This window comes from Asterias rubens, chromosome 7 (genome assembly GCF_902459465.1).
Source record: "Asterias rubens chromosome 7, eAstRub1.3, whole genome shotgun sequence".
NCBI lineage: Eukaryota > Metazoa > Echinodermata > Asteroidea > Forcipulatida > Asteriidae > Asterias > Asterias rubens.
In genome coordinates this window covers 14339116-14354946 of record NC_047068.1, presented here as the reverse complement: position 1 = coordinate 14354946, position 15831 = coordinate 14339116, and the positions used below count along the sequence as shown (strand labels likewise).

Genomic DNA, 15831 nt, shown 5'->3' with positions numbered 1-15831 from the left:
ATTTTTTCCCCACTATCGTGAAAACTTAGGTGGTCATGACGACGTGGTTAGACCGTGTGCGCATGCGTTTAACTCCTGGTGGGGGATGGTATGGACAACACTAAGGAATGAAAGAAAAGTGAATGGTGTGCATTGATCACCGATACGGTGGGTAAGCATAGAGGCTACAGGAGCATGTCAAAGAAAAGACATCATTCCATTTACTGCTAACCTCTACAGCCTTGCTTTTGTTGGTTTGTTTAGCATGTGTACAAATAGTATTCACACTTAGTTGCCCGTGTTAAGTTGGTTGTCATATCTAGTTGGGATCCCATGCAAGGAATGAGCGTTTTATTTGATCGAACTGTGAAGCAACGCTGTTTCTGAAATGTTGACCTTTCTATCTACGATGTGCAGGTTGAGGCAGGGACTATCACGGTATGTTTGTTAGAGCGAAGTTTGATTTAATAATAATAATGTTTATCAATAGAGGTGGAAAAGTGAGTATTGTTTGAAGCTTTACGTGGTGTGAGGAAATAAGAAGAAACTATAAGTAAATAGTAAACTTGCGTGTACAACCATGAGTAAATCTCTTAGGGTGAGTGTTGCCTCTGAAAAGAGCCGGTTTGGTCTCGACGTTTCGAACAGTAGGATAACTTTCCGTATGGCGCCACCACTTTTTCACTAATTTTTACAAAAAGGGATATATCATTGAGGTAAATAAGATACTATATTATTTCATATCGAATGAAAATGTGGTGGCGCCATACGGAAACTTTTCCGAACAGTATTCTCTGCTCGTCTTCGGGAGAAGTGGTCAAACTACATGATCATTTACAAGATAAAAACATCAAAATATATGTGGACAACAATAAAACAGTAATTATAAATTGAAAAAAACACAGCAAAAATGCAAACGAACAAGAACAAGGAAATTATACACATTTGGAAGGAATACAGCAATGATAGGCCTGTAGCACAATAGGTATACCATTCTCAAATGCAAGCAACAACAATTTATCAAATTAGGATAAAGTGTAAGTTTATATTCACATTTATTTCAAGAAATGTTTATAATAATCATACAGCTGAGCAATGATCTTGGTGAGTGTTTCAGTTGTTTGAAATTGACGGCAGTAAATAAATATTATAAGTCATCGATTGGTAGGTCTATAATACTGCATTATGCAGATAAAAAACAAGATTTGCAACATAACAGGCCATCAGGGCCCAATTTCAAGAAAAGTAAAAAAATTTGCTTAGCATGAAAATTCTTTCTTGATAAAAACAGGATTACCAACAAAATTTCCATTTGTTGCATATTGCTTGTTACTGGTATTCAGCTGTTGTTTGCTCATCCTGAAAACCATGTGGAAATTTGGTTGGTAGTCTTTCTATGGCACAATGACGCATATCATCACTCGCCCCCACAACCCAGCCAGCGAATTAATATTTGATCCAGTTAAAAACTAATAATTAATGATGGTGCAATGTTTTGTTTAATCCCTGCTCCCTGAAACACAATACAATCTCCATAAGACGTCTGGACACTGTTTACACCCCATCCCATCACACAAGTAGCCTACACATGTATAGTGGTCCGAGAACATTGGTCGTAACTTGTATTGCTTCTGTTCGCAAAGCTGATTTACTACTTGTTCATCGATCAGCTTCTCAATGAATAGACGCCAATTCTTTAACCTCTGAATGCTCTTTGTGTGAAATCTTTCCCGATGCCGTTTACTTAAATTTTTGATGACAATTGATATACAAAATGTCTCCCAGTCGGGGAAGCAACGACCTTGTTAAATAATTCTTGTCAGTTCGTGTTATTTATTGATTTGTTTTGCATAATTTGTAAGTTTTTTCAATGTAGCATTGTTAGACTTTGGTTGTTGAAGAGTCATCGTAAAAGTGTTGGTATTCTCTCTTGGAAGATATATAGTGATTGCTTTGAGAAACGGCAATATCAAAATTAACTTATAAATGGTAAACATGCGGGTGAAGCCATGTGTAAAACCTCTTGTGTATGAGTGTTGGCTTTTAAAAAAAGAGTCCGTGTGGTATCGACGTTTCGAACAGTGCTTCGCTCGTCTTCATGAAAAAAGGCAAGTTGGTAAAATCTGTTTTAGATATTGTGTACAGTTTGCTTCATAACCCCTCACCTTTATCTTTTACTATTTATTATTTTTTCCGGATTTTTTGTTTTGTTTGTTAATTTAATATTGAAGCACGAAGGATGATTGGGTAAACTAATCTGGCATAATTTCAATGTTATCAACGCATGAACACACTTTTTTTCTTTGAGAATTTTGCTTGTCAACAAGAAAGAGAAAATGGCATGCTTTGTGTAGCCTGCTTCTAAAATGAAGAATTGCGTTTTCAACATCAAAAGAAAACGTTACATGTTGTGATCACTTTGAAGCCTGCTAACAAACAATCATAAGTATCCGACTTCGTTAATGTATAGCATTGCGTTTTCCACACGACCATTTGATGCTTGTTTTAAGACAACAACATATCTTCCTTTACAAATAAAGTTTGACATACATAATTGTAATCCAACAACTTCCACGAATCTTTTTCAAAGTTAATTTTAGCTATCCTCAATTCAATGAACCTTTACTTGCTCTGTTTGCTATGTGGCATTGACGACAATACGAGAAACGTTTGTGTCTTGATGATGTTTACTTCTCTCCGTTGCCCGCGGTCTTAACGATGCCTTTTCACTGTACCCCTTTCTATGTCTTGCCTTCGGGCCTGAAGATGCCTTTCTAACAGTCCAACGTAATTGCGTGGCAAGGACTTCTTTTCCAAACTCATGTCAATCAATTCGCTAAGTAATTCTTGATAAAAGATAGAGAAAGGAAAGAGACTCCTTGAAGGCACTGCACAGTGACTTTCTATATAAGATGCAAGGTCTTTTCAATATATTGGTCTCAAGGGTATATCCATTTACAGCCATAATTGTCTTTTTCCCACATCAACAGAATGACACCAAACCGAGGATAGGAAGGAGAAAACAACATGTCCTCTTTTTGATATGTTGAGAGAAAATTTCATTTTGGAAACAGCATAGTTGAAGACAGCATGGAAAAGGTTTAAAGACTGTGGACACTATTGGTAATTGTCAAAGACTAGTCTTCTCACTTGGTGTATCTCAACATATGCATGAAATAACAACCCTGTGAAAATTTGAGCTCAATCGGTTGTCGAAGTTGCGAGATAATAATGAAAGAAAAAAACACCCTTGTCACACGAAGTTGTGTGCTTTCAGATGCTTGATTTTGAGACCTCAAATTATAAAGTGAGGTCTCGAAATCAAATTCGTAGTAAATTACTTCTTTCTCAAAAACTACATTACTTCAGAGGGAGCCGTTTCTCACGATGTTTTATACTATCGACCTCTCCCCATTACTAGTAATCAAGAAAGGTTTAATGCTAACAATTATTTTGAGTAATTACCAATAGTGTTCACTGCCTTTAAGGCCATTGTACTTGTTTAGGCTCTTGTTAGTTTGCCTTTGCCAAAATCAGCAAACCCCCCCCCCCCCCCATTTTTTTTACATACAAGTCCATGGACAACTATCAACTTCACTCTCGTGTAATTGTACTTTCATTTTGGACAACTGATATAAAAACTCTGCGTATAATATGGTCTAATACATACATGTACTTGCCATATAGATCAGATTTCTCAGTTTGCTAACTGCAAAACGTTACCATGGGAACACAAAACATTACGGGGTAACGGGGCGTACATGCGGCACACAAGCCACAGCAGGGCTCGCCACAGCACGGCATTAGCTTATGACCTCGTGCCCCGTGGTTGACATCGAATGCCACTACGGACCCCCTGTTCTGTTGTGATACCATAAGCGCAATACGAGGGAGAGAGATCACTTTGATCTGAGTCAACTGTTCATAAACGAGTTGGAAACTCTAGATTATTAATTAGAGCAGCCGGAATTCACCAAATGCTGACAGATATACAGTGAAAGACTGCTGAAGAAAATGTGAGTAATGTTAAATTTCAAGTCGGTTTGCTGATCAATCTTTTAGCGGTGGAAGAAATTGCCCGAGTTTGTAGCTTCGTAGAGGAATGAAGATAGACCTTAATTTCTTGTCTCCCACGTTGCAAAAAAATAGTTACCGGCTTGGCGTTTCGACCCTAGCAGAGTCTTTCTCGAAGGTTTTTTGTTGACACTGGCAAGAATGTTCATCGTAAGGCCCTTGTCACATGAAGCATATCATCACTCGCCCCCACAACCCAGCCAGCGAATTAATATTTGATCCAGTTAAAAACTAATAATTAATGATGGTGCAATGTTTTGTTTAATCCCTGCTCCCTGAAACACAATACAATCTCCATAAGACGTCTGGACACTGTTTACACCCCATCCCATCACACAAGTAGCCTACACATGTATAGTGGTCCGAGAACATTGGTCGTAACTTGTATTGCTTCTGTTCGCAAAGCTGATTTACTACTTGTTCATCGATCAGCTTCTCAATGAATAGACGCCAATTCTTTAACCTCTGAATGCTCTTTGTGTGAAATCTTTCCCGATGCCGTTTACTTAAATTTTTGATGACAATTGATATACAAAATGTCTCCCAGTCGGGGAAGCAACGACCTTGTTAAATAATTCTTGTCAGTTCGTGTTATTTATTGATTTGTTTTGCATAATTTGTAAGTTTTTTCAATGTAGCATTGTTAGACTTTGGTTGTTGAAGAGTCATCGTAAAAGTGTTGGTATTCTCTCTTGGAAGATATATAGTGATTGCTTTGAGAAACGGCAATATCAAAATTAACTTATAAATGGTAAACATGCGGGTGAAGCCATGTGTAAAACCTCTTGTGTATGAGTGTTGGCTTTTAAAAAAAGAGTCCGTGTGGTATCGACGTTTCGAACAGTGCTTCGCTCGTCTTCATGAAAAAAGGCAAGTTGGTAAAATCTGTTTTAGATATTGTGTACAGTTTGCTTCATAACCCCTCACCTTTATCTTTTACTATTTATTATTTTTTCCGGATTTTTTGTTTTGTTTGTTAATTTAATATTGAAGCACGAAGGATGATTGGGTAAACTAATCTGGCATAATTTCAATGTTATCAACGCATGAACACACTTTTTTTCTTTGAGAATTTTGCTTGTCAACAAGAAAGAGAAAATGGCATGCTTTGTGTAGCCTGCTTCTAAAATGAAGAATTGCGTTTTCAACATCAAAAGAAAACGTTACATGTTGTGATCACTTTGAAGCCTGCTAACAAACAATCATAAGTATCCGACTTCGTTAATGTATAGCATTGCGTTTTCCACACGACCATTTGATGCTTGTTTTAAGACAACAACATATCTTCCTTTACAAATAAAGTTTGACATACATAATTGTAATCCAACAACTTCCACGAATCTTTTTCAAAGTTAATTTTAGCTATCCTCAATTCAATGAACCTTTACTTGCTCTGTTTGCTATGTGGCATTGACGACAATACGAGAAACGTTTGTGTCTTGATGATGTTTACTTCTCTCCGTTGCCCGCGGTCTTAACGATGCCTTTTCACTGTACCCCTTTCTATGTCTTGCCTTCGGGCCTGAAGATGCCTTTCTAACAGTCCAACGTAATTGCGTGGCAAGGACTTCTTTTCCAAACTCATGTCAATCAATTCGCTAAGTAATTCTTGATAAAAGATAGAGAAAGGAAAGAGACTCCTTGAAGGCACTGCACAGTGACTTTCTATATAAGATGCAAGGTCTTTTCAATATATTGGTCTCAAGGGTATATCCATTTACAGCCATAATTGTCTTTTTCCCACATCAACAGAATGACACCAAACCGAGGATAGGAAGGAGAAAACAACATGTCCTCTTTTTGATATGTTGAGAGAAAATTTCATTTTGGAAACAGCATAGTTGAAGACAGCATGGAAAAGGTTTAAAGACTGTGGACACTATTGGTAATTGTCAAAGACTAGTCTTCTCACTTGGTGTATCTCAACATATGCATGAAATAACAACCCTGTGAAAATTTGAGCTCAATCGGTTGTCGAAGTTGCGAGATAATAATGAAAGAAAAAAACACCCTTGTCACACGAAGTTGTGTGCTTTCAGATGCTTGATTTTGAGACCTCAAATTATAAAGTGAGGTCTCGAAATCAAATTCGTAGTAAATTACTTCTTTCTCAAAAACTACATTACTTCAGAGGGAGCCGTTTCTCACGATGTTTTATACTATCGACCTCTCCCCATTACTAGTAATCAAGAAAGGTTTAATGCTAACAATTATTTTGAGTAATTACCAATAGTGTTCACTGCCTTTAAGGCCATTGTACTTGTTTAGGCTCTTGTTAGTTTGCCTTTGCCAAAATCAGCAAACCCCCCCCCCCCCCATTTTTTTTACATACAAGTCCATGGACAACTATCAACTTCACTCTCGTGTAATTGTACTTTCATTTTGGACAACTGATATAAAAACTCTGCGTATAATATGGTCTAATACATACATGTACTTGCCATATAGATCAGATTTCTCAGTTTGCTAACTGCAAAACGTTACCATGGGAACACAAAACATTACGGGGTAACGGGGCGTACATGCGGCACACAAGCCACAGCAGGGCTCGCCACAGCACGGCATTAGCTTATGACCTCGTGCCCCGTGGTTGACATCGAATGCCACTACGGACCCCCTGTTCTGTTGTGATACCATAAGCGCAATACGAGGGAGAGAGATCACTTTGATCTGAGTCAACTGTTCATAAACGAGTTGGAAACTCTAGATTATTAATTAGAGCAGCCGGAATTCACCAAATGCTGACAGATATACAGTGAAAGACTGCTGAAGAAAATGTGAGTAATGTTAAATTTCAAGTCGGTTTGCTGATCAATCTTTTAGCGGTGGAAGAAATTGCCCGAGTTTGTAGCTTCGTAGAGGAATGAAGATAGACCTTAATTTCTTGTCTCCCACGTTGCAAAAAAATAGTTACCGGCTTGGCGTTTCGACCCTAGCAGAGTCTTTCTCGAAGGTTTTTTGTTGACACTGGCAAGAATGTTCATCGTAAGGCCCTTGTCACATGAAGGAACTTTTTCAGACAACTTGGAGGCAACCAACTGCAGTGCACTCCACAGGGACCACTCTGGTAGCACACGAATAATTTTTTCGAACAATGTCTTACGATCCCCAATTACAAAATATGTGAACATTCAAATGTGAATGGATTCTATTCTTCGATGGAACTGAAGTCTGTAAATTGCCTGGTGTGATATGACCCTAATGTTTCAGTCTCCACGATTATTTACTGCCGACCAGAAAGAGGCCAGTGGAATTTCCTTGACAATGCAAGTATGACGTGCATCAATAACTTAGCATAAAAGATCCTTAACAAAAAACAAAAACAAAAAACGTGTTTTTTTTTTCAGAGACAACAACGATTCTTGGGGCTCGCGGTAATAATTTCAAAGCAATAACACCAAATCCTTGACATACCTGGCAAGAAACGTAGATAAGTGATGGCTAAGCAAGGGGTAGTTTTCTCAAGGGTTTAATTAAGTGTATGTGATGGATTTATGGCATTGTCCCTGAAAAAGGGAAACTATTTTGTTGCCGAGTTGTTGTTGTTATTGTATGCACCGAGCTCTAAATGGGAGACATTCCATGTCATAAATATGATCAGCTTGCGCTTTGTCCCGAATGTCTCGATTTGCAGAAGTAGGGTTTTTATTTACCGTGAAAGTCGGACAAATTATACCAGCCTATACTTACATCGAATCCACCGTGAGTTAGAATGTCCATTAGGCCTAATGATTTTAACTTGTATAGGTTTTTATAATATTTTGTTGACTAAAAATACTGTTGCTGTTGTGATACCTCATTGTGGAGACGATACAAAACACGATTTTCAAAACATGGCATTCTGTCATCATCTTCCAAAATCGAACTAACGAAACACACTCATATTTCTTGCTACATGTGTTTATGTCGTCCGAAATAAATACAGGCTCAAGTGTTCTATTTAGAAGAAAAAGTAGTGTGCACTATTCCTTCTGAAAACATTTTGTGACCAAACAACATTCGGCTAGACTGGTTTCAATGACAACGGATAATAACACAGCTCTCGACGTTAGCACTCGAGATGCATGCTTTTCTTGTTCACTTATCAGTTGCCATTTTTGTTTATTCGATCCACAGTCCAACATCTCAAAATGATTGGCTCAAATGTCCACAGAAGCCCCGCTTGACAAAACCTCTGTAAATATTCCTGATGACCTTTACTTTGTCAGGAAAGATCGATGTACTTGAGCGTTGCCTTGGTAATTGTGTTTTGGTGATAGTGATTCTTTTGTGGGCTTCAATATGATTTATTATCGACATCTTTTGAATCAATATCTCTCATGGATACAATAAAGTTTTTGTGTTTTGTTTTTATACAATGGAGCACAGAACAGCAGTTGGTTAAAAACGTACCGGGTGCATCACACTGTGGCGCAAACGTGCGTACAAAGCTTTGATTTTGTGAATACTTTATACACTACAACTTTTTCTGTAAATCGAAAGTTTTCTATGGTTTTTGCGAAGGTCGTTGTTGTTGTTTAGAGATTGTTGATCAGTGATCCAATATTGTGCCCGGGGGTTGTTGACTTTCAACCTGGGGGCATTTCGTGTTATACTTGGCCCCTAATTGGTGTATCTAATGGGGCTCACAAGTGTGTGTCCTTTTCCAAAACGGAATCTGGCCTGTGTGTGGTTCAGGACATTTTCATTTTTGATGGGCGAAGGCTATCCTCTCGAGAAACTACATTTTCCCGATTAATTTTGAAATCTTTTGCGGTTTGAAAGAATATCCCATCTTGTGATTTTATAAAAAAGTGTCTGTTCCGTTAAAACCAAACATGATTTTCTTTGGTCATGATTTCTTTGGTCATGGCGCAGGCCGTTGCTTTTAAAGATTATTAAACATAATGATCACATGTTGTGGCCAGGGTACAAATTTCGTTTTATACTTGGGCCCCAAATTGACTCATGGGGTCCTTTTCCAAAATGGACGCTCGTTCAGGATAGTTTCATTGTTGATGGACATCAACACTTAATGGAGTTTACCCTCTCCAGAAAATACATTGGCGACTGACTTTGAAATCTTGCTGCGATTCGAACAAATCTCAGTGAAAATATTATGTACTTTCTTGACATCAAACTCGAACTTGTTTGTAAAAAAAAATAGGCCTGAAAATGTCTGATTTGTTTTTCTACATTATTCCCTCGCGCTTTTTCTTGTAAAATCTTTGTGCGGTTTGATCCAATCTTCCTGCAAAATATTTTCTTGCCATCAATTTTTCATAATAAGTAGAACTCAAACTTTCATTTGGTTTGCCCTATAGGCATAATAATGTCTGATTTATTTTATATGGTATTCCCCCACGCCTTTCCTTCATCCTTGGTCTGAATGACCTAATTGCCAATTGATTTTGAAATCTTTGTACGGTTTGAACAAATCTTCATGCAAAATGTATACTTTCTTGACATGTCTCTGTCATGATAAGTAGAACTCGAACTTTCATTTGGTTTGTCAAAACATTGCCTTATAATGTCTGATTTGTTTTTATATGCCATTCCCTGGCACGTTTCCTTCCTCCGTGGTCTGAATGACACGCATTTGCGACTGACTTAGAAATCTTTGTGCGGTTTAAACAAATCTTCATGCAAAGTAACTACATGTACTGTACTTTCTTGACATGCCTCTTTCATATTAAGTAAAACTCGAACTTTGATTTGACTTGTCAAAAGATGGCCTTATAATGTCTGATCTGTTTGTATATGCCATTCCCTGGCACGTTTCCTTCCTCCGTGGTCTGAATGACACGCATTTGCGACTGACTTTGAAATTTTATGTGTGTTAGAACAAATCTTCATGCAAAGTAAATACTTTCTCGACATGTTTCTGTCGTAATAAGTAAAACTCGAACTTTCATTTGGTTTGTCAAAAAAATTGCCTTATAATGATTGTTTTTATATGCCATTCCCTCGCACGACATTGAAATCTTTGTGGTTTGAACAAATCTTCCTGCAAATAAAATTATATAACCGGCTTTCTTGTCATCGCTGTGTCATAATAAAATAGAACTCGAAGTTCCACTTAATAGTCCTAGGCCTAATGATGTATGGTTTGTTATGGCAGTCCCTATATAGCTGGAGGTCTGAATGCTCTGAATGCGTACGTGATGTTTTGTAGATTTGACCCTCTGATGTATGATGAGGAAATAAAAGCGAGAACGGGCTTTGGACAAAATCCCGCGGGATTACAGATTTGTCACACTTAATTTGGAACTTGAAATGACCATGCTGGATAATATCGTGTGTTTTTGTCTATTGTAGGACAGACGTAATTTCAACCAATAATTATTTTTGTAAATTATTAATGGGGTCTTTATGGGATTTTTTCGGATCATTTTGTTAACACCTATGAGTAGGATTTGAAACTTTGCATGGTTGAGATACAATCTAGTAAGGTTTGCAGTAGAACCATGTACATGAGTAGGATTTGATACTTTGCATGGTGGAGATACAATCTAGTAAGGTTTGCAGTAGAACCATGTACTTTAGTAGGATTTGAAACATTGCATGGTGGAGATACAATCTAGTAAGGTTTGCAGTAACACCAGGTACATGAGTAGGATTTGAAACTTTGCATGGTGGAGATACAATCTAGTAAGGTTTGCAGTAACACCATGTACATTCGTACATGAGTAGGATTTGGAACTTTTTATAGAGCGATACAATCTAGTAAACGTTTGCTGCAACACAATGTACATGAGTAGGATTTGAAACTTTGCATGGTGGAGATAACACCATGTACATGAGTATGATTTGAAACTTTGCATGGTGGAGATACAATCTAGTAAGGTTTGCAGTAACACCATGTACATGAGTATGATTTGAAACTTTGCATGGTGGAGATACAATCTAGTAAGGTTTGCTGTAAAACCCGGGTTGTACATCATGAAATCTTAGAGAAGAACTGGTCAAGTATACCAACTCGACTTCCGATTGGTTTGTGTCTTCTCTGTGGGGTATATGAGGAAGCTCAAACTGATTCATTTGTGTCATTATGAGTTATGAACCACATGATGTTTTTCATTTAGATTTCTTAGACTTGGGATATTGTCTTGTTCTAACACTTCTCCTCTTTTATGTAAACACATTGAATTGGGGTTTTCAGACAAAATGAGCTTTTGTTATCCCCTGCCGTTTTCTCATTTTTCTTCACTGTACGAAAAATACACGAAATTAAAGTAGTTGATTGGTTATTTGTGATGTGAAGATGTCTGAGGACTGCAATCATATCAGAATCCTTGTTGAAGATTACGGGGTACAATAGAGGTTCGATTCAGAGGAACTTCTTGGCACGATCCAATCGCAAGAAGGGTTCTTAACAAGGTTAGAATACATCCGCAGTTGCAGGGTGCGATGGGCGGGGTTGATCCTCAGTCATCAAGACATCATCCATTATACAATTGTATGTGATTAGACCAGCGGCTTCGAGGACTTTTAAAAGGGGGAACAGGGGAGCAATAGACCTATATCATGGTGCCTCCATCTTGGTCGTGTTCTTCGTACCGAATAGGAACCAGACTATTTTTTCTTCTAGCCTCGGTTTGATAACATTGATATCAATGGGAAAATTCAAGATGGCTGCACCATGATGAAGGTCTACTTAAGCAGGGGAGGGGGGCATCGGGAATGGGTGTGTCATTGGTTGTGATCGTGCTTTTATTTTGGACGGATACGCTGCAGCTCGAGGGCACTTTCGCGAATTTGTTTTGTTCGTGGGGTGCCTGCATTGTTGGGCGCGTCCAATTCGTGGGGGCATGCATTACACCACGCACCCATTTGGCTACGTCGCTGAAGTAGAGCTCACAAATGAACTTCAAATGATCCCCTGCCACAAAAACAAAACAAAAACAACAACACGACATCATCAACAACAACATCAAACCAACAACAGCGACAACCCGATCTGACAACAGTTTTAGAATAGTTTTTCCACTAAAAGTATTGTTCGATAAACATCGTGTATATGTTTGTGGGTGTTGATAACGAATGTTTGCTTTGTTGACAAGGCATTAAAAACATATACACGTGAATGTTAAACTTTCAAAAAACGCGTAATCTGTAACTAACACAATTTCTTTTATTCTCTTGTTTGAAAAATGCAGATGGAGCCTGGAATGTTAATCGTATAGACTGCTTCGTGAAGCTCGCGCTAATGTTCATTTTGTGAAAAGATGAAACAAAACTCGAAGAAACCGTCCAGTGCGCCTGCGCGGATATCTGCCAAAGACGACATCTGGAAGGATATCCACGATTGGGCTAAACCGTGCGGGTCACGTGACGATGGCGAGGAGAAGGAAGGGGACCAGACTACCGTCATTGGTTCCCAGCTCAAAGACAATGTCACAGAGCAGAGGATGCTGGAGGGCCGACTGATGGATCTCTCCAAAGAGAGATACAAGTTTATCGTACAGGTAGCTTGGCAACGGAAGGCATTTGTGGACCGTCAGAAGGCTAAGACTGGAGTTATGAAGGATCTCTTGAACGGTATTGATACCTCTCAAGTAGCAGCTGGAAAAGGGAAAAACTACAACGCCCGAATGAGAACTCGTCACGATACCTATAAAAACCTTCTGGTCAAAACATACGGGGATCAGCAAACGGGCAAACGCTGCCCAACTGTGAATGAGAAAGGTGAATCGGTGGAGGAGGAGGAGGAGGGTCTGCTCGAGATGAAACCGATCTTCTCGCACCCCTTTAAGATTTTCAAAACAGAGGTTTCATCTAAGCCCGGAAACCAGCAGAAGTTCAATCAGGCAAAGAAGAAGATGCTGGACCGGCGGAAAACCACGCTCAGTTTCCCGGCCATCGAGCAGCAGGGCTCGTCTGGTGGGAATAGTGGGGGCGGACGCACCCGAAGCCAGGGTCTTATCACCCAGAGGCAAAGCATGCCAGCCACTTTCCTCCGTCGCGACGTTCACAAGGTGAACGCCCAGCATGGGGAGCTACGGGAGACCAAGTCAGCCAGTAGTATCCCAAAGTATCTGAAATACAGGACTGTCTATGATGGCAGGTTTAACAAACTTGAGAAAGTGTTGTGTAAGCCATACACTGGGGAGAAAATGGACAGTATGAGGAGTTTGTTACGGACTCTGCCACCAGCGCCCTCTGCTGTTGCCACACCAACCCCGGTGTCATCAAGTGGAACTTAATATAAAGAGGTTCGAGGATAGAAATAAAGGTTGTCATATTATTTTTAAAGGTTACGTAATACACATGAAGTTTGACTTCAGCCTTCTGAAAAAAACTATTTATAATCGTGTTGTGAGATTAAATCTCACACCTTCGAAACCCAGTCATGCCACTGTAGTAGTTATTGTCAACGATAAGTATTTCACCAATATCACAAATTTTAAAAAACATTCTAACAAATCCAGTATTTCGTGGACGAAATACATGTTATCCGTTTTAATGAATTAATAATAATAATCATTTTTTGTTATAAGTTATCAATTCGTTATTGCAATTTATTGATATTCGTTATAGATTACCTTTTTGCTGGCAATCTATGCTTCCGGGCACGATAAGGCTTTCGTATACTATAACGTTTGTCATATAACTGTGTTTATGAATTATAAGATGGTGCATTTACTTTCTTAAAGCATACTTGCTTACCGCTCACCAGAACTTGACAATGCGCGTGCGCATCGTTCATTCCTGCTCATTATGAACTGCTTGTAAAGTTAGTGCGCATTTTGCTTCCAGAAAAGGAATTAATGCCTCGAAGTTTTTGATTATACAATAATGCCCTCTAGGCCCTATAACAGAATAATGTCGGTTTATGAGATGTTTTCTTTCACGAGTTTATACACAATGAAGGGTACATTTTGTGTATCCTTTTTTATTGAAAATGCAATGCCTCAACACGTCAGCCATTTTGTCTGACGTCACGTGCACCGCACATTGTGAAATAATTATTTCAAAGAGTAATAATCACACGATACACCCGGCACATGGTTTGATCACAAACACAGGCAAATGTCTTACTCATTAGAACTTATCCTCATAATTATTTAGTACTCAGCCAAAAAAGTTTTGTTTTACTCTCTTTGTTTTCCCTCGACATGCAACAATGAAATTATAATAATGTTGAGCCGAACTTGCAGGTTCTTTGAATAATGTTGGGTCACATAAGGTGCAAACACATGTAAGCCTACATGTAATGGTATTGGCAATAACCAATAATTTGCCGCATGTTTAAAGTAACAGTATAGACTTAGAGTAATCCGCCGTATATGTAATATCATCTTAAAAGGTCTTCAGTTTTTGGCAACACTTCAATTTTCCCTGAAAGTATGACCACAAAATAATTTACTTTTCTTTATTTATTTTGAGCAGCTTAAACCTTGAATAGTGAACAATTTGCATCAAAAGGTATCGTTTGTATAATACAATGTATTCTCGAAGAAAACTGTCATAATGTTGTTGTTTTCATCAAGTAATTGACATGATTAGACTTTACACCAAGGTTTATCAATTGGCATTTTCAAAAGGTAGTGTACAATGTACATCGCAAAAACTGTCCATAATGCCTATGGTAGATTGTTTGTTATGCGCAATCCTGCCGCAACGTCTATGAATAGTATTATTTGTTGTTTACTCTTGCGCTTCCACGCAGGGCCCAATTTTACAGATACCAGTCACTATAACTGTGGATACCAGTCACGGGTTGTACATTTTGACACCCAAAAAGTGTGTTAGTACGTATAAGTTGCTATGTATTCAGCAAGATTTTGTGTTAACATGGGGTGCGTTCGATTAGCTTTGACGACGTCATACCAGGGGCTCGCCCGGGTCAGCCCTAAGGGCCCTGCTTGTGGAACGGGTCAGTTGGGGCTGTCCCGAGGTGTATGGCGTCACCACGAGAGGGTGAGTGATCGTTCGATTAGCTCTTGTCAGGGGCTCACTCGTATATGAGCACCGCGGGGTCGACACAGGGAAGCTAATCGAACGCACCCGTGGTAATAATTGGTGCTTGCGTTGAAAAGAACAGCTTGCCGCTAGCGTTTTAAGTTTGCTATTGTTTAGTCAAATTCACTTTATTTGATGTTTTTCACCAATAAAGCCACAATTTTATTTAGCGAAGAAAAGTTTTCTGTTTGTTCAAATAAAATGTTTTTGAGTTCAAATCTCTGCGGGACCTTGTTTCTTGCAAGAATTTATAATGGCATTTTTAAATGCATGCAGCCATAGTTTGTACTATGTGAAATGCCAATTAATTGACTCCCCATAGGAATTTACTACAATTTGGAGGGTTTCATCATAAGTTTTTACTGGTAGGCTATAGACTACTGTGTATCAAATATCTTGATACACAAAAAATCCAACATCATTTTATTCATGGCAAACCACTCCTCGTTCAATTTGATACCATATACACGTGTTAATGTAGAGGCCCCGTGGTGTAACGGTTAGCACTTTGGACTTTGAATCGAGCGATCCGAGTTCAAATCTCGGCGGGACCTTATTTTGTCCATTCCAAGATGAATATCACGAAGGGCCCTACTTCAAACAAACAAAACCACTTTGTCGCTCAGGATCATAATAATAGACATTGTTGAGAAACAAATGGACGGCTGCATGTTAGTAAAACACTCAATCGACAGATGTGTCAACCACATTTTCTTCCTCGAGTCATGAGTAGGTGATCCCTTTTTCACAAATTTGGCCATACTGGGATGGTGCAGTCTGCCGATCATTATTAGTTGATTTGTTTTTGACAAAATCAACACAAAGATTGATCGA

The 15831-nt window shown here is 38.7% G+C and overlaps 1 protein-coding gene and 1 non-coding gene across 3 annotated transcripts; both read left to right on the top strand.

Annotated features, from left to right (window-relative positions):
- The first annotated feature begins 168 nt into the window (after window positions 1–168).
- LOC117292142 lies at window positions 169–15212 on the top strand. 2 transcript variants are annotated; one of them, XM_033774074.1, is made up of 2 exons: window positions 169–417; window positions 12192–15212. In XM_033774074.1, the coding sequence occupies exon 2, from the start codon at window positions 12261–12263 to the stop codon at window positions 13236–13238; it is 978 nt and encodes a 325-aa protein (XP_033629965.1). In that variant the 5' UTR covers window positions 169–417; window positions 12192–12260; the 3' UTR covers window positions 13239–15212. The 2 variants fall into 2 exon arrangements, with proteins under 2 accessions (XP_033629965.1, XP_033629966.1); XM_033774075.1 differs by lacking the exon at window positions 169–417 and adding an exon at window positions 6732–6830.
- Window positions 15213–15479: 267 nt separating this feature from the next.
- On the top strand, window positions 15480–15551 carry Trnaq-uug. The gene has a single exon. It is a non-coding gene; the product is annotated as a tRNA-Gln (tRNA).
- Window positions 15552–15831: the final 280 nt, after the last annotated feature.

Excerpts from the sequence above, each read along its gene's own strand:
- LOC117292142 (XM_033774074.1), top strand. The coding sequence starts at position 12,261 with ATGAAACAAAACTCGAAGAAACCGTCCAGTGCGCCTGCGCGGATATCT.